The sequence below is a fragment of the Scyliorhinus torazame genome, chromosome 6, assembly GCF_047496885.1.
Source record: "Scyliorhinus torazame isolate Kashiwa2021f chromosome 6, sScyTor2.1, whole genome shotgun sequence".
NCBI lineage: Eukaryota > Metazoa > Chordata > Chondrichthyes > Carcharhiniformes > Scyliorhinidae > Scyliorhinus > Scyliorhinus torazame.
Window position 1 is genome coordinate 264708913 of NC_092712.1, and position 25921 is coordinate 264734833.

The window sequence follows — 25921 nt, forward strand, 5'->3', positions numbered from 1 at the left end:
CCTCAAGCGTACCTTTGACGGTCAACCGTGAAGGATTATGGAGTGTCCTCAAATATGGCTGCCCTCAGAAATTGTCCTCCGCCGACTCCACAATGATATGCGTGCCGTGATCCTCACCACTGGAACCGCCATAAACCACATTTCAGTGAAAAGTGGAGTCAAACAAGACTGTGCCATTGCATCAACTCTCTTCTCTATTTTACTTGCTGCAATACTGCACTTCGCCTCCAGCAAATTACCCACACATTTGGGGATACTCTACCGAACAGACAGGAAACTGTTGAATCTATGCTGTCTTCAATCCAAAACAAAAATCAGTTATTAAGCGTCAGTATTCAGATGATGCTTGCTTGTACGCGTTCACTCCGAAACAGAGCTCCAGTTCATTCTTGACTCCTCCGAAACACCTGGAAAACAAAGGTCCTCTACTAACCAGCTCCCATTGCAAAACATCTCCTGTTTATTAAGATCAAGGGCAAATTCCTGGAAAATGTGGACCATTTTCTATGTATTGGGAGCCTCTTCTCGACAAAGGCAGACATGGACGTGAAATTCATAATTTGCTTGCAAGGTGCCAGTTCAACCTTTGGCTGACTGAGAAAAAGAGTGTTTAAGGAACAAGATGTTTCAATTGATGCTAAGGTCATGGTTTACCAGGCAGCAGTCATCCTATTCCCCCAAATGTTTTGGAGACTTGGACGACGTACAGAAGGCACCTCTAAGCGCTGGAAATGGACCACAATTTTCCCAATCCAGTGGCAAGAAAGGCAGTCGAAAAGAAACCTCCTCTCCCAAGCTAATTTGCCTGGCATTGAGGCGTTCACCACTCAAAACCAGTTCTACTGGGCAAGAGACATTTATTTCATATGCCTGACACCAGACTCATGTTCTACTTGGAACTTGGTCCTGGCAGGAGACTCCAGGCGGACAATGGAAACACCTTAGAGATGTCCTTAAAGTATACACAAAGAGGTCAGACATGCCCTCCAACTCATGGGAGATCCTGGCTTGTGACCGACCAAAATGAAGACGGCTTATTTGGAAAGGCACGTTAACATTGAGAGACATCTTCAGAAACATGAAGAAGAGGCAAAGTCGAGGCTTCGGAATGAGCACGCAAACTTCAAAATCCGATCGACCAAAACTTCAAAATCTGATCGGCCAACGCCTGCTCCACATAAGGCAAAGTCTACTGATCATACGTTGAACTTATCAGCCATTTCCAAACCCATTGGATAAGAGTGCGAGCAAGTCATCCTCTATCTTAAGGAACTGCCTAAGAAGAAGAGGCACTATTGCACTATCAGCGGTACTGTCTTTTGGATGAGTAAACAGAGACTCCATCTGCTGTCTCAGGAGGATGTAAACAATCCCACAGTAGAGCAGTGAATTCTCCTTGTTGTCTGGGCCAATGTTTATGCCTCACTGAACATCAGAAAAAACAGATTATCTTGCCTTCATCGCATGAGTTCTGGAAGCTTGCTTTGTGTGAATTGACTACCTATATTACAACAGTGACTACAATTCAGTTGACGGCAAAGGGCTTTGGTAAGTTCTGAGGTTGTGAAAGTCACTACCAAATAAATGCAAGTTGCATTTCTTTGTCGATCATCGATAATTGAAGATACATGGTTGAAATAATTGCGTGTTCTGATTCCAAGGACCTAATGTCTTTCATTGTAATAATTTCAGGGAAGAAGACATTTGGTCCATTAAGGCCACCAAATTATAATATTTCCAAGTGCACTCTAACCCTAAATCCTTGTTGACAAAAATCTGTTTAGTTCCTCCTTGTTTCACTGCCCAAACTGGTAATCTGATCCACACATTTAATAATAATCTGTATTAGAGTCACAAGTAGTCTTACATTAACACTGCAATGAAGTTACAATGAACGTGCAGACTCCGCAGAGACAGTGACCCAAGCCGGGAATCCAACCTGTCACCCTGGTGCTGTGAAGCAACAGTGCTAACCACTGTGCTACCGTGCCGCCCAGGTTTACAAACCTTTGCGCAGAATAGTTCCTCAAGCATTCCTTATTTTGTTTTCTTGTCTTTAGATTATAAATATGACTCCTTTTGATTAAATTCTGTGCCTGACATAACTTCCTACTTGATTCGTATTTGACCAAAATGTTTAGTAGGTTTCTTAGCAGCACCCAATTTAATTAGCACCCAAAAGAAAATCATTCTGACAGATTATATGACCTAATTTGGTCAGCCAATTTATTCCTCGGGTAATGGAAAGCTGCATTTTTAAAAAAACTCTAGCTGTTAGAATACAGAGGTTGGCAGCTAAATTGATTGAGGACGTGGAGCAATTGGAAGAATGATAATGTAAATTAGGTATGTTTTCAGTGGAAACGATAAAATTGAGAGGTGACATAGTTGCTTTTTATAGGAATCTAAAGACCCTAGATGATGCAGACCAGTGGCGAGCTATTTCACCTTGTTCCGAACTATAGAACAAGGCACTGCCTGTGCATGAAGCAGGGGCAAATTCAAAGCGAATCTGCAGAAGCATTGGCCCAGATTCTGCTGCACTAACAACAGCAAGGCTGTTTGTACTCCGCTTTATTACCAAGTGAACTGACAATGAGTTCTCACAGTTAATTGTGGAAATCGTAGAAGTTGCTGTCACGGATAGCCTGCTGCTTCATAAGATGAACTTCGCCAATAGCATTATTACAGAAGTCGCTATTAATGTATGAACTTGGGCTAATGAGCACTATTATCGAACTGGAGACTGATGAAAACTTGAAATTTGTTCAGTCAGGAGTAACTGAGTATTAACAGCATACAAAGTCATAAATATTGTTTGAAAACTTCTCTAGTCCTGAAAAATTAATTTTAGAAGTATGGAATCTTTTTTTATAAATATTTTTATTCTACTCTTTCATATTTTCATCATATTCACAACAACAAATAATTACCAATAACAACAAATACAATGGCAATCCCCTCATCCCACCCACCCTCAAACAGCTCCCAACATTTTTGAATACAAAACACCAATGGAAAAGAATTATCATTAATTTATACTTTCCAAACACCCCCCCCATGTTCGATGTCATCCAATTTGTGAAAATGCATGATGAGCAAGGCCTATGAGTTGTAGAACCCTTCCATCCTCCTGCTCAACTCGAACTTCACTTTCTCGAGTGTTAGGAACTCCAGCAGATTTCCCCCCCGCCACACTGAGGCACAGGGTGGAGAAGCCAACCTCCACCCCAACAGAATCCGCCTTCGAGCAATCAGCGAGGCAAAGGCTAAGACATCTGCCTCCGTATCCCCTTCCATCCCCGGCTGATCTGACGCCCCGAATATGGCTTCTAGAGGACCTGATTCAAGTCTCACGTGCACCACCCTTGAGATTACCCTAAAGACCTCCCTCCAATATCCTTTCTGTTTTGGGCAGGAACAAAACATATGAAGGTGATTTGCGGGGCCCCCTCCCACAGCGTTCACAAACATCCTCTACTCTCTCAAAGTCGGCTCATCCTCGCCCTTGTGAGGTGCGCCTTAAACACCACCTTCAACTGTATCAGCCCCAACCTCGCGCATGAAGCTGATGCATTCACCCTCCGAAGCACCTCACACCACAACCCCTCCTCCATGTCCTGCCCCAACTCTTCTTCCCACTTTGCCTTAATCCCATCCAGTGATTCCTTATCTTCTCCCAGAATAACCGCATAAATCGCCGACACCACCCCTTTCTCCAATCCCCCGTCGTCAATATCTCTTCCAACAGTGTGAGGCTGATGCCACCAGAAAGTCCTGTATCTCCTTCCTTGCAAAATTGCAGACCTGCATATACCTAAACATCTCCCCCTGCCCCAACCCATATTTCTCGCCCAGCTCCTCCGTCTTCGCAAACCGGCCTCGCAGAAACAAATCCTTTAATGCCCTCACTCCCCTCTCCTCCCATCTCCGAAAATTCCCATTACACCTCTCAGGTTCAAATCTATAGTTCCCTCGAATCAGCATTTCCCTTGACCCCGCCCACAACCTCAAGTGCTGGCGCAACTGCCTCCAGATCCTGAGCGTTGCCATTACCACCGGACTCCGAGAATTTCCCTGGGGCCAGGGGGAGCGATGCTGTTGCCAACGCCCTCAACCCCCAACGCTGAATGGGCTCTCCTCCAGTCTAACCCACTGGGAGTCCTGCCCTCTCACCCAGCCCCACACCTTCTCAGCATTCGGCGCCCAGTAATAATACAGTAAATTTGGGAGACCCAACCCCCCTGACTGCCGTCCTCTCTGCAAAAGCATCTTTCTAATCCTGGTAATGTGATGTTATATCGACGGAGCTCCCCACAATCTCATGCTACGTGCACCCCCAGATATCTAAAGTGAGTCCCCGCCCTATGGAATGGCAGCCCCCCCCCCCTGCTCCCACTCCCGGCCGGGACACCACAAAATATTCACTTTTGTCCAAATTTAGTTTATACCCCGAGAAAGACCCAAACACTCGAAGCAGCTCCAATATACCACCCATCGACGCACTTGGTTCCGACACGTACAACAAGTCGTCTGCGTACAAAGATACCCTATGCTCCATCCCCCCGCACTATCCCCCTCCACATCCCCGAACTTCTCAACACGATGGCCAAAGGCTCGATCGCAAGCGCAAACAACAGGGGGGACATAGGACATTCCTGCCTAAATCTCAATGTAGAGCAAAATACTCAGAATTCATATTATAAGTGCGGTCACTCGCCTTCGGTCCCCTGTAAAGTAATTTTACCCAATCCACAAATTGTGGCCTAATCCCAAACTGCTCCAAAACTGAGAAGTATGGGGCGGGACTCCGGCACCGAGGAGTGGCGTGAACCACTCCAGCGTCGGGCCGCCCCGAACGTGCGGAATCCTCTGCACCTTCAGGGGCTAGGCCGGCGCTGGAGTGTTTGGCGCTGCGCCAGCCAGCGTGGAAGGGCTTGGCGCCACGCCAACCTGTGCCGAAGGGCCTCCGCGGCAGGCGCGAGTTGGCGCATGCGCAGGGGGGTTCTTCTCCGCACTGGCTATGGCGGAGGTTGACAGCGGCCGGTGTGGAGGGCAAGAGTGCCCCCACATCACAGGCCCACCCATGATCGCGAGCCAGGCCACCGTGGGGCACCCCCCAGGGCTAGATCCCCCCGCGCCACTCCCGAGGACTCTGCAGGCCGCCCGTGGAGCCAGGTCCCGCTGGTAAGGACCTGTTGTGATTTACACCGGCTGGACCCGCCGGAAATGGGCGGCCACTCGGCCCATTGCGGGCCGGAGAAGCACTGGGGGTGCCGCTGCCAGAAGCCGCCGACCGGCGCAGCGCGATTCCCGCCCCTGCCAAAACCCCGCACCGGAAAATTCGGCAGCCGGCGGGGGCGGGATTCTCTGACCCGGCGGGGAGTCGGAGAATCCCGCCCATGGAATCTTATAATGCTGCAGATTATTTTTATAAATTGTTTTATGTATTAATTTTGTGTTTTGTTCTTTTAATGCCTTTCCCTTCATCCCGTGTGCATGGAACAATCTTTATTCACTTCCTTCGCAATGTTTTAAATGTAATTCATATATTCCTGCTTTTTACTTCCTGCTGTACTATCTTTAAAGAGTCTTCCGTTTGATTGAACAGCTTCCCTGATCACAGTGCGATAGATCTGTTGGTGAGGGTACTGAGTTCAATCAGACACTAGAAGAATTGAAATCTCCCCTGGCAGGTCCTCTAAAGGTCTGTGCACAACTGGACGCAAAGTGAACGGCAAAAGGCTTTCCTTTGCTACTCACGTTAGTGTGGGCAAATATTTGAGTGAGCAAGTGGTCAACCTGTAGAACCAGCTTTTCCTGGGAAGATAATGGAAGAATATAGTGTTGATTCAACAAATGCAATTAAAATTATTACTTTTTAGAAAATAAATTATGGGCTAGCATTTATTGAATTTGGAATGTGATGTGGTAGTAACATACTAAGGAGAAACAAAGTGACTTTGAACCTATGGTTCCCAAATATGTTGGTCACAGAGGCCTTTTTCATGTCACATTTGGGTCTGTTATAGACTAATTGAAGGAGATTGATTGCTATGATTAGACAACAACTTGATTATCACTGCTTTGCGCAACTCAAATGGAAAATGATTATGGTGAACTTTGATCTTTTTCTGTTGAGCAAATTGTATGTAAGAAAATCTCCTGCCTATTTTGGCACATGGCAGGGGTTTTTTAAGATTAAAAGTTTTAGTCGCCCTAACTCCTCAAGTCTCTTTGCAACTGGAATCCCTCTCCTTTGGTTACATGTTAAAAATGAAATGTTTTCTGTGATTTACCTCAGTTTCCTCTGTAATTGAGGACTGAGTGGGGCAAATCTTTCAAATGCCTGCTACTGACCGTGATATTGCAGTCAGTTAATGGACAGAAATTGGCTGTGCCCATTCAGAGAATGGAACATGATGATTGATGAACACAATAGAAATGTAAAATGTGTAAAATGGTTATGGGGTTGATCAGCATTCGAAAGTTACGTTAATTCACATATCGAAGAATTCTGGGATACAATATGTGTTTAGGAGTCTTATTCTAAATGTATGCCTGTGTATGTGTGGACGGGTGCATCTCACTCAGGACTTACTCTTGAATTGCCCACTGTCCTGACCATAGACAATGATTCACACAGCAGTGAATTGGATGTTCCTGCACCACCCTACACCAACAAATTGGATTTCTACAGCATCCTTAACATAATAAAACATCCCAAGACACTTTACAGAGGCACAAAATAGTGTATGGCACCGAGCCGCGTGAGATTTTAGTGCAATGACCAAAGGTTTAATCAAAGCGGTGGATTTTCAGAGTGTCCCAAAGGAAGGAGAGGTTCAAGGAGCGAAGTCCAGAGCTCAAGACCTGGGTAGCTGAAGGTACGGTCACCAATGGTAATTAAAATCAGGAACAGCCCTCGCTGTGATTACAGTCATGCTGTTCAACGTTTACTCAATTAAATGAACAGTGTTACGTGCTGGAAACTGGACTGAAATTGCTCAAACCTAGTTCAGAACCTCTACTTCAGATTGCAGACTTTCATTGCAAGATAAGGGTTTGGAACTCTTGTTACATTTTGCCTAGAATTCTTGACCCCAGTGCAATATTTCTTCAAATTGCAAAGATTTTGTAAACTATGCTAGTTTGCAAGCACAATATGGATGAAACAACTTTTGATTTATATAGCCTCTTTCACATCCTCTTATGTGCCAATGTAGGTTACAACTAACACATTGCTTTTGAAGAATAGTCACTGTTGTTATGTAGGCAAATGCAAAAGGTAATTTGCATGCACTAAGGACCCACAAACAAAAATTAAATAAGTGACATGATGTTTTAGTTAGTTAAGGATTAAATGTTGGCCAGGGCACCAGGCAGAACCCTCCTAAAATATGAGGTGACCATTTGCATCCACTTGAGCAAATAGATGAGGTGTTTGTTTCAAACACCTCATCCAAAACACAGCAAGTCTGACAATGTAGCATTCCCTCAATTTAAAAAAAAAAAAGTATTCCTTTCTCAGAGTTACAAAGCCAATGCGTGGAGTGTGCAGGGCAAACCCTTAATCCATCGCCTTGCTTGCTCCAAAATCAATTCAAAATCAAATTGAATCCAATTCATGGTCCCCACAAGACAGATATACAAGATCCAAGCTGACAAGAAAAGGCATTGCACCTGATCTTGTGCTTGATCTGCTGCTTGATCTTAGCCAAAAGGCCGAGAAGCAGTATTCCCTCTGAAGGTGGGCTATGTCTTCAATGCCTGGTTTGGAGCTTGAATCCATCTTCTGACAGACGTGAGAGTGCTACCATTGAAGCGAAGCTTACCAGTTGGTTATACATGCTTTCATCTGAATTTAATCATATTTATCATTCAGAAAAGCAGCAAGTAGATGATGTAAAAAGGTGGATTGATGTGAGCACTTTTTTTATTCACAGGAACTATACTCTAAGGTTTATGCCTATTCCTGTCAATGATGCCTCACAAGCATTGAAGGCCAATCCAGAAAGAACAGAGGAAGCACTGCAAAAGGTAGGTTATCCCTCCTACCATTTCCTTCTGAATGCCAAACAATTTAATTCCACTAGTGATTTGATATGGTAATCTTGGCAAGCGAATGCTTTGGCCCTGTGGTGCACAGTATTTCCCACAGAAAGGCATGGACCTGGATTTTCCGGCCTTTCCCGTCATGGTGACACTGCTGGCGTACAACACAAATGGTCATTGACTTTGGCGGGACCAGAAGATCCTGTCGGCAGCCAATAGAGAGCCAGCTAATATGAGAGGGGTGAGGGGGGGGGGGGGGGGGGGGGGGGCAGAAAATGCAGACCATTGATTAAAATAGTGTGACAAGGAACGGCAGTTTACAAAGATATCTTTCATGTACAATTGGAAGCCTGACCAGCAAGAAACTAGTATTTGATTGGAGTACTGTGGTGATCATTCAGTGTTTTGATCTTAAAAGCTAAGTGACATATATTGAAGGAATATTATGCCTTGGATAAGAATTCTCAAAGGAAAGATAGGAAATGTCTGCCCAATAAAGTGTTACATTTAATTTTCCTGATTTATGAAGAGAATCTTGATAATACTACTTATACAAGTATTCTTCTGTTAATTCAGTTTTTTGCACTTAAAAACTTGCTAGTTAGTCAGAAATGCAATTTAAACAATTGAAATAACCCAGCACTTTTTTTTATTTGTGATCTTTGATGGATATTGCTACTCCAGTCTTTTTCCTTCCATTTCTATTCTGATTACGATATAGTAAGAAGTCTTACACCACCAGGTTAAAGTCCAACAGGTTTGTTTCGAATCACTGGCTTTCAGAGCACAGCTCCTTCCTCAGGTGAAGAAGCTGTGCTCCGAAAGCTAGTGATTCAAAACAAACATGTTGGACCTTAACCTGGTGTTGTAAGACTTCTTACTGTGCCCACAACAGTCCAACATCGGAATCTCCACATCATGATTACTATATATCCATAGAACATAGAACATTACAGCGCAGTACAGGCCCTTTGGCCTCGATGTTGCGCCGACCTGTGAAACCACTCTAAAGCCCATCTACACTATTCCCTTATCATCCATATGTTTATCCAATGGCCATTTAAATGCCCTTAGTGTTGGTGAGTCCACTACTGTTGCAGGCAGGGCATTCCACCCCCTTACTACTCTCTTGAGAAAAGAACCTACTTCTGACATCTGTCCTATATCTATCTTCCCTCAATTTAAAGCTATGTCCCCTTGTGCTAGATATCACCATTCGAGGAAAAAGGCTCTCACTGTCCACCCTATCCAATCCTCTGATCATCTTGTATGCCTTAATTAAGTCACCTCTTAACCTTCTTCTCTCTAACGAAAACAGCCTCAAGTCCCTCAGCCTTTCCTCATAAGATCTTCCCTCCATACCAGGCAACATTCTGGTAAATCTCCTCTGCACCCTTTCCAATGCTTCCACATCCTTCCTATAATGCGGCGACCAGATTTGCACGCAATACTCCAAATGCGGCCGCACCGGAGTTTTGTACAGCTGCAACATGACCTCATGGCTCCGAAACTCAATCCCTCGCCCAATAAAAGCTAACACACCGTACGCCTTCTTACCAACCCTCTCAACCTGGGTGGCAGCTTTCAGGGATCTATGTACATGGACACCGAGATCTCTCTGCTCATCCACACTGCCAAGAATCTTACCATTAGCCCAGTACTCTGTCTTCCTGTTATTCCTTCCAAAATGAATCACCTCACACTTTTCTACATTAAACTCCATTTGCCACCTCTCAGCCCAGCGCTGCAGTTTATCTATGTCCCTCTGTAACTTGTAACATCCTTCTGCATTGTCCACAACTCCACCGACTTTAATGTCATCTGCAAATTTACTCACCCATCCTTCTACGCCCTCCTCCAGGTCATTTATAAAAATGACAAACAGCAGTGGCTCCAAAACAGATACTTGTGGTACACCACTAGTAACTGTACTCCGGTCTGAACATTTCCCTTCAACCACCACCCTTTGTCTTCTTCCAGCTAGCCAATTTATGATCCAAACTGCTAAATCACCTTGAATCCCATGCCTCCGTATTTTCTACAGTAGCATATCGTGGGCAACCTCATCAAACGCTACCCTTCACAAAACCGTGTTGACGATCCCTAATCAAATTATTCCTTTCTAGATGATTATAAATCCTATCTCTTATAATCCTTTCCAAGACTTTGCCCACAACAGAAGTAAGGCTCACTGGTCTATAGTTACCGGGGTTGTCTCTACTTCCCTTCTTGAACAAGGGGACAACATTTGCTATCCTCCAGTCTTCTGGCACTATTCCTGTAGACAAAGATGACTTAATGATCAAAGCCAAAGGCTCAGCAATCTCCTCCCTAGCTTCCCAGAGAATCCTAGGATAAATCCCATCCGGCCAGGGGACTTATCTATTTTCACACTTTCCAGAATTGCTAACACCTCCTCCTTATGAACCTCAAGCCCTTCTAGTCTAGTAGCCTGAATCTCAGTATTCTCCACGACAACACTATCTTTTTCCTGTGTGAATACTGACGAAAAATATTCATTTAGTACCTCTCCTATCTCCTCGGACTCCACGCACAACTTCCCGCTACTGTCCTTGACTGGCCCTACTCTTACCCTAGTCATTCTTTTATTCCTGACATATCTATAGAAAGCTTTAGGGTTATCCTTGATCCTACCTGCCAAATACTTCTCATGTCCCCTCCTGGCTCTTCTTAGCTCTTTCTTTAGGTCCTTCCTAGCTAACTTGTAACTCTCGAGCGCCCTAACTGAACCTTCATGCCTCATCTTTACATAAGCCTCCTTCTTCCTCTTGACAAGTGTTTCAACTGCTTTAGTAAACCACGGTTCCCTTGCTCGACCACTTCCTGCCTGCCTGACAGGTACGTACTTATCAAGGACACGCAGTAGCTGTTCCTTGAACAAGCTCCACATTTCCATTGTGCCCATCCCCTGCAGTTTTTCTCTCCATCCGATGCATCCTGCCTCATCGCATCATAATTGCCTTTCCCCCAGATATAACTCTTGCCCTGCGGTATATACCTATCCCTTTCCATCACTAAAGTAAACGTAATCGAATTGTGGTCACTATCACCAAAGTGCTCACCTACCTCCAAATCTAACACCTGTCCTGATTCATTACCCAGTACCAAATCCAAAATGGCCTTGGCTCTCGTTGGCCTATCTACATACTGTGTCAGGAAACCCTCCTGCACACATTGGACAAAAACGGACCCATCTAAAGTACTCGAACTATAGCGTTTCCAGTCAATATTTGGAAAGTTAAAGTCCCCCATAACAACTACCCTGTTGCTTTCGCTCCTATCCAGAAGCATCTTTGCAATCCTTTCCTCTACATCTCTGGAACTTTTCGGAGGCCTATAGAAAGCCCCTAACAGTGTGACCTCTCCTTTCCTGTTTCTAACCTCAGCCCATACTACCTCAGTAGACGAGTCCTCATCAAACGTTCTTTCTGCCACCGTAATACTGTCCTTGACTAACAATTCCACCCCTTCCGCTCTTTTGTACCACCTTCCCTGAGCTTACTGAAATATCTAAACCCCGGCACCTGCAACAACCATTCCTGTCCCTGCTCTATCCATGTCTCTGAAATGGCCACAACATCGAAGTCCCAGGTACCAACCCATGCCGCAGGTTCACCTTATTCCGGATGCTCCTGGCATTGAAGAAGACACACTTTAAACCACCTTCCTGCCTGCCAGTACACTCCTGCAACTTTGAAACCTTACTCATGACCTCCCTACACTCAACCTCCTGTATACTGGAGCTACAATTCAGGTTCCCAAGCCCCTGCTGAACTAGTTTAAACCCTCCCGAAGATCATTAGCAAATTCCTCCCCCCAGGATATTGATACCCCTCTGGTCCAGGTGTAGACCATCCCATTTGTAGAGGTCCCACCGACCCCAGAATGAGCCCCAATTATCCAGAAATCTGAAACCCTCCCTCCTGCACCATCCCTGTAGCCACGTGTTCAACTCCTCTCTCTCCCTATTCCTCGTCTCGTTGGCACGGGTAACAAGCCAGAGATAAGGGGCGTCATTCTCCGACCCCCCCGCCGGGTCGGAGAACGGCCGTTGGCCGCTGTGAATCCCGCACCCGCCCCCGCCGAAGTCTCCGGTACCGGAGATTGGTCGGGGGCGGGAATCGGGCCGCGCCGGTTGGCGGGACCCCCCGCTCAATTCTCCGGCCCAGATGGGCCGAAGTCCCGCCCAGAAATTGCCTGTCCCGCCGGCGTAAATCAAACCTGGTATTTACCGGCGGGACCAGGCGGCGTGGGCGGGCTCCGGGGTCCTGGGGGGGGGCGCGGGGCGATCTGACCCCGGGGGGTGCCCCCACGGTGGCCTGGCCCACGATCGGGCCCACCGATCCGTGGGCGGGCCTGTACCGTGGGGGCACTCTTTCCCTTCCGCCTCCGCCACGGCCTCCACCATGGCGGAGGCGGAAGAGACTCTCCCCACTGCGCATGCGCGGGAAACTGTCGGCGCCCGCTGACGCTCCCGCGCATGCGCCGGGAAACTGTCAGCGGCCGCTGACGCTGCCGCGCATGCGCCGCATTTCCGCGCCAGCTGGCGGGGCAACAAACGCCATTTCCGCCAGCTGGCGGGGCGGAAATCTCTCCGGCGTCGGCCTAGCCCCTCAATGTTGGGGCTAGGCCGCCAAAGATGCGGAGCATTCCGCAACTTTGGGCCGGTGCGATGCCCGTCTGATTGGCGCCGTTTTTGGCGCCAGTCGGCGGACATCGCGCCGTTGGTGGAGAATTTCGCCCAAGAACTCTGTTTGTCCTAGGTCTAAGTTTCCACCCTAGCTCCCTGAATTCCTGCCTTACATCCCTATCCCTTTTCCTACCTATGTCGTTGGTACCTATGTGGACCACGACTTGGGCTGCTCCCCCTCCTCCCTAAGGATCCCGAAAACACGATCCGAGACATCACGGACCCTGGCACCTGGGAGGCAACACACCAACCACGTCTCTCTCGTTCCCACAGAATCTCCTATCTATCCCCCTAACTATGGAGTCTCCAATGACTAATGCTCTGCTCCTTTCCCCCTGCCATTCTGAGCAACTGGGACAGACTCTGTGCCAGAGACCTGTACCCCATGGCTTACCCCTGGCAAGTCGTCGTCCCGCAACAGTATCCAAAGCGGTATACGTGTTACTAAGGGGAACGACCACAGGGGATCCCTGTACTGACTGCTTCCTCCCAGCTCCTCTCACCGTCACCCATCTATCTTTATTCTTCGGAGTAACTACATCCCTGAAGCTTCTATCTATGACCACCTCTGCCTCCCGAATGATCCGAAGCTCATCCAGCTCCAGTTCCCTAATGCGGTTTCTGAGGAGCTGGAGATGGGTGCACTTGCCACAGATGAAATCAGCAGGGACACTGACGGCATCCCTCACCTCAAACATTCTGCAGGAGGAACATTGCACTACCTTCCCTGCCATCCCCTCTAGATAAAAAAAGAAAGAAAGAGCTTACCTGTTATTCACTCCCCTTCTCAGCAAGCACTCACTCAGCAACCTCTGCATCCCGCACAATAACACGGGAGGGAAAATAAAAGAAAAACTACTTACCAGTCACCAGCCAATCCCTTACCTGCAGGATGTGACGTCACGGTTCAACTTCTTTCTACTTCTACCTGCCCTCGAGCCTTCGTCTTGATCTTTACAGCGGTTGGGTTTTTTTTAGTTGGAGGACGGGGTAGGGAGGGAAACACTGAAGAAGTGTTTCGGGTTTAAGTGTCACTTGACAACAGCTCCTCCACAAACCACCTTCAAGTTAGAGTGACCGCACCGGATACCGCGTATGCAAATTTTCCTCGCAACAGCCAATCAGCAGCTCCGCTCTACTGCCCTCTGCTGGATGCTTGTCTTCGCTTGAACAGCTAGGGTCTCTTACGCAGGTACACCTTCAAGTTAGAGTGACCGCACCGGACGTATGCAAATTCTCCCTGCAACAGCCAATCAGCAGCTCTGCTTTACTGCCCTCTGCCGGGCCAACTGCATTCCCAATCCTTGTTAATGGCAAATTTTGTAAGTGCAACAATATCATCGCATGTTTCAGTTTTTGTCTAATATTCAGCAACTTTATTTACCATGCTCTGTGCATTTACCCAAACCCATCCTAGTATGTCTTGCATTTGCCCTTCTGATGGCTCCTATTTCTGAACAACATCTTATTCTAATGTCTCGCCCTTCCTTTTAGCACCTTGTTGCTTCTCGCACACTTCATGTTAGTGCTTCACCCCTCCCTCTTTCCCCCACACCCACTGCATTAGTTTAAACATACATTAGTCCTAATGTACAGACTAATTTGAGGGTTTGCACTGAAGCATTATCTTCTCATGGCAGGAACTTCAGTTGAAAAATCTTTCAATACTAAGTCACCTTAAACAATGGTCTCCTTCGTTTTTTTTAGTGCAATTTAATCTACACATGGAAACCTATGTCCTTTCCTGTTCCTCAGTTCTCATTCTCGGCTGACTTGGCATTTCTGTTTTTGCTGATCATCCAAAATTTTATCATTTGACCTTACTACTGCTTCTAATGACCTACGATATAATTTCAGAGTGGTAACTATATTTATTCTGCATAATTTGATCTAAGTGAATGATAACAATACAATATCTGGAAAGTAGTCTTTTCATGAAGGCCTAATAAATGTGGTCCATTTTGAATCTTCCATGATGTAATATATAGGGCGTGATCAGCTATGTCCCATCGGAATGGGTCGCGGCTGGTAGATCCCGCGGCCTCTCCCGGGATTCCCAACGATCATTACACCTCGCGAGAGCTAACGAGATCTCACCAGACCCCGCGATCTGGGTCACGCCCACCATGGACGGGACCCAGGCTGGCAGAGTTAAGTGAGTTTTTTAAATCTCCTCGGCTTCTGGCCGGTTGGAATCTGGGCAAGCCGGCATCCTGGCAGGGCTAATGACACCAGGTGGCGCCTTAGCACTGGCACCCTGACAGTGTCACCTGGATGCCAGGCTGGCACTGCGAGGGTGCCCAGGTGGTAATGGCAGGGGCACTGACCGGTTGGCAGTATCAAGGTGCCCAGGTAGCATTTTGCCCACTCAGTGATCGGCCTCAGGGGTGACCTGCTCATGTGTGGTGGAGTGCAGGGGGCTCAAGGACCCCCCCAACAGGTGAGTTGGGGCATGGGGGGAGAGGATTCCGTGGATCGCATCATGGGGTGAGAGATCAGAGCACCATATAAAATTGGTGCCCTGACCTCTACATGCACTGAGGAGCTCAACTCGTCGGAGCTCCTCCATGCAGGAAATGCGGCCTCGGTGGGGCGTTCTCCTTTGAGGCCCGAAAACAAATCCAGAGTGCCATTCGATAACAGAGTAGACCCTTCAATTCCCATCCCGAATGGGCTGTTTTCTTTTGGTTAGATCGTGCCCATAATGTGTGTACACATGTATATGGTTGGTGTGTGTAGCATGGAGACTTTGATAATCATGACGACACTTCACTGAGATAAGATTTATATGCTTGTATGCACTGGAATTTCAAAACAAGTTTTATCAAGTCACTTGAAAAGTGCTATTATACTTTTTCCTCTCCTGTTGAAAGGCAAAAGTTATTCCTTTGATTTGACCTAACCCTGACCAATAGAATATCACTAAATTGATCCTAATAGAAAGCAGGCTGGTTGTACGGCAGCTGTATCTTCCAACTGAAATAGATATGGACCATTTGGCAAACACAGTGCAACGGAGATAGACCAGTTTCTGCTGGCACTGCACTTAGCATTTCCTTATTTAGTCCCTAAAATGTAATTGAAGAGGAGCACTTCGGTTGAGCAACTCTGCTTTTCAGAACTGTGTGTCCTTAGTTTGTCTTTTTCGATGATCGTGAATTGTTCTTGTGCTTGTGCTTTGAACCCCAATCATGTTGGGGTTCAAAACGCCCAATCAGAGTGGCATGGTAGCACAGTGGTTAGCACAGTTGCTTCACAACGGGTTTGATTCCCGGCTTGGGTCGCTGTCTCTGCGGAGTCGTGACGTTCTCCCCGTGTCTGCGTGGGTTTCCTCCGGGTGCTCCGATATCCACCAAGTCCCGAAAGATGTGAATTGGACATTCTGAATTCTCCCTCCATGTTCCCGAACAGGCGTCGGAGTGTGGCAACTGGGGGATTCTCACAGTAACTTGATTGCAGTGTTAATGTAAGCCTACTTGTGACACTAATAAAGATTATTATTATGTTGGTGGGATAGGTTGTATTCAGACCCACTTAAATTATTGCACAAGGGAATTGCAGTTATTTCTGAATCTCTTTTTCCCTGGAGTATTGCGATGCCTCTGAAACATAATAAGCAATGGCCATGCAAAAAGATATTTTTTTATTATTATTTTGTCTTCATTCTAGATTGAGAACTATCTGCTGCGGAATCATGAAACCAGGAAGTATCTGCAGGAACAGGCCTACAGGTTACAGCAGGGCATTGTGACCAGCACTACACAGCAGGTGAAGAGGCAGTCGTACATGACTGCAACCAGTAAATAATTCAGAGTCTGCAAGTACATTTGAAAATATTCCCTGCTCCTTTGTTGGATGGATGAACCTATTTGTCAGCTTGCTACAACTGCATTTCAGACTGTCAATCTAACTTAAAAATACTGAAGAACATTTGATCCAGTTATTTAGTTAAGAGCATGCATGCTAACAACCCTCTCAGGCCTTGCACACTTTTGCATACCATTCATTTCATTCATTCATGTGTGCTCTGCCTGAAGCCAGGTCCTTCGCTTATTGTCTGCTAATGTTTCATCCTGAGCCGTTTTCTTGGCTTTTTTTTTTCGAGTGGTGATTTGCCAATGCTTTCAACGCACAGGTGCAGGGCGAGGATGCAAATCCACCGCTCCCTTCTTCGCCACGATCACCACCATTTTCATTCCCTTTGTCTTTCTGTCCACGGCAGCTTTATCAATCTATCCCTAGCCTCCCCCCATTCCTGGCCCTCTGTCCAGCCCTTACTGCATCTCCTCCCCTCTCATCCCATTTCTAGTTCTCTCTAGCTCGGATGAAGAGACATCCAAATGCAAAACGTTAGCTCTGTTCTCTCTCTGTCAGACCTGCTGAGATTTTCCAGCATTTTTTGTTTTTGAGGCAAATCCCAAGCCTACCTTAGCCAGAATGGGAATCACTCCTGTACTGTGTGTATTATTCTCAACTACACGCTAGCAATTTAACCAACTGAGCTAGTAGGTCTCCTTGCCTACCATTACCTGTTTATATTTGATGCACCAAGTCGAATTGACTGCATAATATTTTATTTTGTCACATAGAACATAGAGTGCAGAAGGAGGCCATTCGGCCCATCCAGTCTGCACCGACCCACTTAAGCCCTCACTCCCACCCTATCCCCGTAACCCAATAACCCCTCCTAATCTTTTTGGTCACTAAGGGCAATTTATCATGGCCAATCCACCTAACCCGCACATCTTTGGACTGTGGGAGGAAACCGGAGCACCCGGAGGAAACCCACGCAGACACAGGGAGAACGTGCAGACTCCGCACAGACAGTGACCGAGTGGCCCTTTTGTAACTAATATTTGAATTGTTCTTGTACCTCAGTAACAAATAGTTTCTCCTTCATTGCAACGTCTTTGACAGATCTGGCTTAATTATAAAATGCAGAATTCTCGATTGAAAATCAGAGTTTGCCATTTTGATTGAATGTACATGTATTGTTTTGTTAGATTACTGATGAAATTTTGTTCTTTTATTGTTCGGTGTCAACTTTAATTTGTGGAATGCCTTTTATGGCCAAGGTGCTTTGCAGGAGATGTAATGGACACAGGTTAGGGAGTGACAGAGAAGATAGTTAAAGGCATTTTGAGATACATTTTAATAAGGAGTGAAAGAGCGATGAACCAGAGTTTTAGACCCACTTTTTGAGTGCAATAACATAGTGACCAAAGGCTATGCCATTCGGGTTAGAGGGGCAGAGGCTACAAACTGACGTATAACGCTGGAAAAGATTACAGACATGGGCTGGATCAGTGATTGAGGGATTAAAGGTAAACTTGCAGGTTGAGTCCGTAATTAAGAAAGCAAATGCAATGTTGTCATTTATCTCAAGAGGCTTGGAATATAAAAGCAGGAATGTTCCCAGGAATGGTAGGCCTAGCATACGATGAACGTCTGAGGATCCTGGGATTATATTCATTGGAGTTTAGGAGGTTGAGGGGAGATCTAATAGAAACTTACAAGATAATGAATGGCTTAGATAGGGTGGATGTAGGGAAGTTGTTTCCATTAGCAGGGGAGACTAGGACCCGGGGGCACAGCCTTAGAATAAAAGGAAGTCACTTTAGAACAGAGATGAGGAGACATTTCTTCAGCCAGAGAGTGGTGGGTCTGTGGAATTCATTGCCACAGAGGGCGGTGGAGGCCAGGACGTTGAGTGTCTTTAAGACAGAAGTTGATAAATTCTTGATTTCTCGAGGAATTAAGGGCTATGGAGAGAGAACGGGTAAATGGAGTTGAAATCAGCCATGATTGAATGGTGGAGTGGACTCGATGGGCCGAATGGCCTTACTTCCGCTCCTATGTCTTATGGTCTAACATGAGTTTGAGATTTTAAGCTCAGTGATACAAGCCTCAGAGGTATGTACAAGTTGGCTTTCTGAAGAGAGTTATACAGCCTAATGAAGAGATAATTGGAAAAATGCAAATTTAAAATCAAAGCATTGAATGAGGATATGGGCAGTGGAATCGATGATGATTGGCTATAAACCAGGAATGGGAATAAGCAAAAATGAGTTTGTGGTTCAGGAGCAAGTGGGGAGGGAGAGAATCAGGAAAATGGTCAGAATTGGCATCTGTGCCGTGATGTTTCTGTCATAACTCGCAGTTGGCATTAATTTTAATGAATTTGAGCAGCTGACTGTCTTGGTTCTTCCAAACTTTGATGACCAATGGACAATCAGACAACATGCATCAACCATTTATAAGGCACAAGTCAGGAGTGCGTTGGAATACTGTCCACTTTTCTGGATGAGTACAACTCCAACAACATTTAAAAAGCTTGACACTATCCAGGCTAAAGCAGTCTGCTTGATTAGCACCCCATTCACCAACTTAACCAATCTCTCCCTCCACCACTGATCCACAGGTGGAGGCAAGGTGTACCATATATGAGATTCATTGATGCAACCCCCCAGCCCTCGTTTCACAGCACCTTCCAAATTTGCAGCCTCTAACACCTAGAAGGACAAGGGCAGCTGACACATGGGACAGCACCTGCACCTTCCTGTCCAAGCTACACAGCATCCTGATTGGAAACGGTAACATCATTCCTTCGCAGTCACTGGAACAAAATCCTAACAGCACCGTAGGCGTACCTACACCACATGGATTGCAGTGGTGATCACCAATACCTTCTCAAGGGCAATTAAGGATACACAACAAGAATTGCCAGCGATGCCACATCCCATGAAAGAATTTTAATGAAAAGCATGAATGGAATTATGCGAGAGAACAGTGCCTTGAAGGTAGACCATAGTGGAGATGGGCTGGTATGTGTTGAGTAGTCAAGGTGGGATAGCAAACTGTGGTCACATAGGTGACTTTAACTACAATGATCTCGATGATGTGGGCATGCTAGAATATTGCCATACTGAAGGTGTCCAAGCCACAACAGTTAAAAAGCTGGGTAGCTGGTTGAATGATATTGATGCATTTGAATATCTTAGAAACTAAAGATGAATTAGAAATAGACAACAATTTGAAACGGTAGAGGAATTCAGGCCAGACTTGTTAAGAATGGAGTTTTGACCTGGGAATTGGGAGGGATATGCTTGGGAGAAAATTTGTATTTGTACAAGGAATTGAATGATATGGGGTTGGTTGGGGTGGTCTGTGGATGAAACATCGAAACATAGAAAATTGAAGCAGGAGGAGGCCATTCAGCCCTTTGAGCCTGCTCCGCCATTCATTATGATCATGGCTGATTATCAAGTTTGATACCCTGATGCCGCCTTCCTTCCATATCCCTTTAGCCCTAAGAGCTATTGGGGCTAGATCTAATTCCTTCCTGAAATTACGCAACGTTTTGGCCTGAGCTACTTTCTGTGGTAGCGAGTTCCACAAATTCACTACTCTCTGGGTGAAGAAATTTTTCCTCACCTCAGTCCTAAAAGGTTTCCCCCTTATCCTCAAAACTATGACCCCTAGTTGTGGGTGCACCCAACATCAGGAACATTCTTTCTGAATCTACCCTGTCTGATCGTGTTAGAATGTTGTAAGTTTCTCTGAGATGCTCTCTCACCCTTCTAAACTCCAATGAATATAATCCTAACCGATTTAGTCTCTCCTCACATGACAGTCCTGCCATCCCAGGAATCAGCCTGGTCAACCAATGCCCCACCAGTGGTGAGGAATGAGGAATGATCGAAGAAGTAGCTGAAAACTTAATCTAAACTTAAGAGGAACATAATATTAAATTTATCCATGCATTCTTTAACCAATTACAATGAAATAGGCTCACTGATTCTCAACATCGTTCTATGGAAAAATACTTGCAGCAGTGTCTTAGAAACATGGAAAAAAGGAGCAGGAGGAGGCCGTTTGGTACTTCGAACCTTCTCCGCCATTCATTATGATCATGGCTGATGATCCAACTCAATAGCCTGATCTCTGCCTCCCCCCCCCCCCCCCCCCCACACACACACACACACACACACACACACACACATCCTTTGATCCCTTTCCTTAGCTGATGTTATGGATAATGGTATAATGAAATAAAACATACTGTTCGTAGCAGTTACATCTCTAAGCGTATGGGCAGAATTTACGAACTGAAGAACAAATCCAGATAGCACTTGTAAAATAAATGGTTATTCAATTCAAATAAATCCAGCTAGAAAGCAATGTCAAAATAGACTATTTCGATTTTGCAATTTGATTGAGGGATAAATAGTTCCAGACAATTCAAGAATGTGATAACTTGATCACGAACATGAAACTCTTGAGCAACTAGGCTCATGTCCGAGCTGTTCTAAATGTGGCGTTTGCTTCTGGATAACACTACTGTTTTCTGTCAACAGATGATTGACCGGATGTGTGTGAAAGTGCAGGATCATCTCAACTCATTGAGGTATTCAGGTGCAGATAATGTTCAAGAGGACGTGCGACTCGCTGAAAACTTCATGAGAGATGCCAAAAACTCCAAAACGGTGAGACATTCTATTGGCAGACAATTAAAGGATTTATCTTATGCTGAAAGTTTCACGACGCACCTAGTAATGATTCGTCATTCACGAATAATCTATACATAGGCAATGTTTCGGCGCAAACACCTTTTTGGACACAGCACACGACAGCATTTCCAAATGTGGGGCTCAACTTTGGTGTAACTAGAGCTGTGAACTGTAGGGACATCGTGCATTGAGGCATTTGCAAGTCAGGTACCTAAATGAGATGGCCTAGCTGTATCTATTGCATCAGCTACAGGGATATCAGCAATGTGGATACCATCCAAATTTTTGATTGTTCCTTCAGTATAACTTCAATACTAAATTCACTTCAACACATGAAAACGAAACCAGTGCTATCGTAATTGTAGCCTAATTTTTAATCCTGAACCCATTTTGTCTTACTGATCATTCTGCCTATTCTTTTGCTGATTGTTACCTTACATCTGTGTTTTATCAGCTGGTCAATGGTTGTTCAATTACTTTTTTAAAAACTTCTGTTCATTTCAGCAAATGAAGCATTTAGACAGGTGTTTTAAATGTGAATTATTTATAATATCACAACCAAAATTGTAGGGCCCATTGCCTCAAGAAAATCTTTGATGCCCCTGTACATTTCCAACTGGCACAGTCCACGTACAATTTTGGTTTCCTCGTGGTGTAGACTGGTGTATGTTACTGATGCCCTTTTCTTTGTTCAGCATTACAGGCAGGGCCACTGTTTTACCAAAAGTCAGTCAAATGCCATTTTGGTGCATTTAGAATTCGCAAAGAACTTTGGGGGTAATTTTCTTAACTTTTGTCTGTTTATGTTTAAGGCCTGAGTACATCAAGTTCTTTTTTCCTATTGTGTAGAATTACAGGATGAACCTTTTACTGTTGTGTTTGGGTTGTGATGGCCCGAGACATACATTAACTGTAGTTAACAAGGGATTTATTGATGAACAGCAAAGGCAGGTACATAACAGGCACAGAGCACAATATGACAGGTCTGGTCACTTTGGCTCCATGGTCCACACTGCCTAGGGTCTGCGCCCCACCTGCGTCCCAGCACTTGGAGGCAGTGGTGTAGTGGTATTGTCACTAGACTAGCAATGCAGAGACCTCGGAGTCCCGGGCTCAAACCCCACCACGATGATGAAATTTGAATTCATTAAAAAATCTGGAATGAAAAAGCCCAGTGATGACCATGAAACTATTGTTGATTGTCATAAAACCCCATCTGGTTCACTCATGTCCTTTTGGGGAAGGAAATCTACGATCCTTATCTGGCCTGGCCTATATGTGACTCCAGTTCCAGAGAAGATTGATTCTTAAATGCCCTCTGAAGCGGCCGCGCAAGCCACTCGGTTCAAGGGCAATGAGGGATTGGCAAAACATGTTGGCCCAGCCAGCAACACTCGCATCCCATGAATGAATAAAAAAGGGCTGGATCAAACTCGTATTGTGCATTATCATAGAATCATAGATTTTACAGTGCAGAAGGAGGCCATTCGGCCTATTGAGTCTGCACCGGCTCTTGGAAAGGGCACCCTACTTCAGCCCACGCTGCCACCCTATCCCAGTAACCTCAGCTAACCTCTTTGGACACTAAGGGCAATTTATCATGGCCAATCCACCTAACCTACACAGCTTTGGACTGTGGGAGGAAACCGGAGCACCCGGAGGAATCCCACGCAGGCACGGGGAGAACGTGCGGACTCCACACAGACAGTGACCCAAGCCGGAATCGAACCTGGGATGCTGGAGCTGTGAAGCAACTATGCTAACCACTGTGCTACCATGCTGCTGGCCATTAAGCTGGCCTAATTTTGTAATCCAACATGAGATTTTAATAAATACTTTTGCTCTAGTCTCTTCAGTTTATAGTGCAATTTCTAAAATCTTAATGTGAATATTCAGCAGACAACAAAACAGTCGCTAAAATCTTCTGTCACAAATTACAAATAACACCAAACATTCGACCATCACTTTATTGTTTGTCAGGTGTTCAAACTGACAAAAAGCAAAACTTCGCAGAAAGTTTCCACTTCAAGGTGAAAGCACTCACCAATATACTGGAAAAAGACTAAAGGGGTGGTGCCCATATTTTCTCAGCCAAATCAACCACCGTAACCATCCATTCCTTTTCCCCTCGTCTGCTTTCCTAGTTCCCCCTTCTATACGCTTCAACTACTCCCTGTGGGAGCGGGTTCCACACGCTTACCCACTTTCTGGGTAAAAATGTTTATTCTGAATTTGCTATTTGATTTCTTGGAGACTATCTTACATTGATGGCTTCTAGTTATGCTCTTCCCCACATTCTCTCTGCATCCACTCTATAAAAGCTTTATAAAATGATTTTAGAGACCTATATTAGGTCACCACTGAGCCTTTTTTCAAGACAAAGAGACCCAGCATGTCCTTACTTTACTCTTTTATAAACCTCCACATTTGTGATATCGTCCCCATAAGTGTTCTCTGCACCCTCTCCAGTGTCTCTGTATCCTTTTTATAACATGGTGGCCATAACTGCACACAGTACTCTGGTGTAGTCGTAAGTTCGATGCAGGTTTAGCAAACCTTCTGGTTACTCCCAGGAATGTGTCTCAGCAGAACTGATCATATGTGAAGCTCCACTCCAAGAAGTTCATATTCCAGTGTAAGGCTTGATTTGGCTAATATAATGGATTTTATCTAGGACATGCTGATACGCATTTCTCAACTGGCCCTAGATAATCAGCACAACTATTGAGGAATCAACCAACTGCATTTATCATTCTAATGTAGTTTTGTTAAAAGTGGGGGAATAAACAAATGTTTAATTCAGATACCCTTCTCATAATGAACTATCATTTTACCTTTAGCTGTTGCCACGTCTTTATCACCTGCGAGGAGATTCTTGGGCAGCAGGAATCAGTAGTTCATCAAATCCCATTCAGGAAAAACTGGAATCCATGGCTGGAGAGGTCACTCGGGTCGTAGATGAACAGCTCAAGGTATCTGATGTGCAATTGGATTTTTGATGAGCTAGTTGTTATAATCATGTGGACGTATGGAGTTGGCTTGTCACCGCTAGTGTCCGTGCAGTGTGATTCATGCGAATGTAGTCTTCATTCTCTAATCTGGATTTATGTTTGTCCAAGGTATGCATTCAGCTCAAACCTGGCATGCTTATTGTGATGTGAAATGTAGGAATTCCAATCAACATGTTGCAATTCAAAGCAGCTATTCAGTGGAACTACAGCATTAGGGTAAAATGTAAAAACATTGTTTGAATTTAAAATGCTTAAACGCTTGTTTTCACCATTATTTAGAGATGACATTGAGGTTCTTGTGTCTTTGTGCCTCAGAAGTTATGGAATTTCAACCATTTTGGCCGGCAACAGTGACTGGGGATGTGTGGTATGAAAATGAAATGAAATGAAAATCGCTTATTGTCACAAGTAGGCTTCAAATGAAGTTACTGTGAAAAGCCCCTAGTCGCCACATTCCGGCGCCTGTTCGCGGAGGCGAGTACGGGAATTGAACTGTGCTGCTGACCTGCCTTGGTCTGCTTTAAAAGCCAGCGATTTAGCCCAGTGTGCTAAACCAGCCCCTATTTGTCTTTGAAATAGGAATAACATCTGGGATAGTCAAATAATAAAATACAGTTCATCAACATGGACTAAACCTTGCTGATGTTCAACGTGCTACCGAGTAAAGTGAATAGCGAGTAGTTTCTCTTGACAAAAGATTCAGTTTGCATTGGTTGCTGTTTAAATATTTTCATCCAGTAACTGGAGACTGCCATATCAGGAAAATTATGAACCTGCCAGTTTTCTCATCCAGTTTTTGCAATGCTTGGTGTGATTTTAGAAAAATGTATTCCAATCTAAAGTTTGAGCTTTATTTTTTTTTAAAGTCCAATGTCACTATATGATTCCTATTTGATGTTAAGTCTTCCAGTTAATATAAACTCAGTAACACTCTCTTCACTTCTCAGAATATATTTTATCTGCAGGAAATATCAAAATATGATTAATTTTTAAAAATGTTTTACAAGTTTTACATTTTATACACTGTATATTCAACAAGGGTATGTGCATCGGTTACAATCATCCCCCCCCCCCCCCCCACCTCCTTTTGTTGTTTCAGGATTTCTTCTTAGGTCGCTTATTTTACCGTGGGCAGTTATCTTCTATTTACATGTATGCGCTGCTTTCCCCTCCCTCACCTTGTAGTTTGATGCCACCCCTTTCTTCCCCCCACCACCACCTCCATCTCAGTTTTGGTGTTTCTTTGGGGGTTCCATTCACCAGCTAACCTGTGGATCCAGCCCTATCACTATCTTAGTGAGGCACTCAGTACATGGTCTATGTCTGAGTGGCGCGCTGTGAGCTCTGTGCTCTGAGCTATCTCCTGGTAGAATGAGCGGGAACTGTGGTGTTCCCTCTTTTATAGTGCGTGTGCTTTCACTGGTGATTGGCTGCGATGTTTTGTGTGTGCTGGTTGGTCCAACTGCCTGTCCATCAGTGTGTGTGATTGCACCATGATATGCTGATGTGGATATCATGACATTCCCCCCCCCCCTTCACAAAGGATATGTGCCTACATGATAATCAATAGAAATGTGTACTGAGTACATCTGAGTATGTGTGTGCAATATTTACAACATGTACATGAGGCTAAA

General features: G+C 45.1%; 1 protein-coding gene across 3 annotated transcripts in view; it reads left to right on the forward strand.

The window, feature by feature from the left end:
- Positions 1–25921, forward strand: part of LOC140425404 (F-actin-uncapping protein LRRC16A-like) — a 530177-nt gene that overhangs the window by 346155 nt on the left and 158101 nt on the right. For all 3 annotated transcript variants that reach the window (XM_072509651.1, XM_072509649.1, XM_072509650.1), the window contains exons 23-26: positions 7947–8040; positions 16436–16534; positions 21124–21252; positions 24117–24248. In XM_072509651.1, the coding sequence (XP_072365752.1) occupies positions 7947–8040; positions 16436–16534; positions 21124–21252; positions 24117–24248 (454 nt within the window). The remainder of the gene's footprint in view (positions 1–7946; positions 8041–16435; positions 16535–21123; positions 21253–24116; positions 24249–25921) is intronic.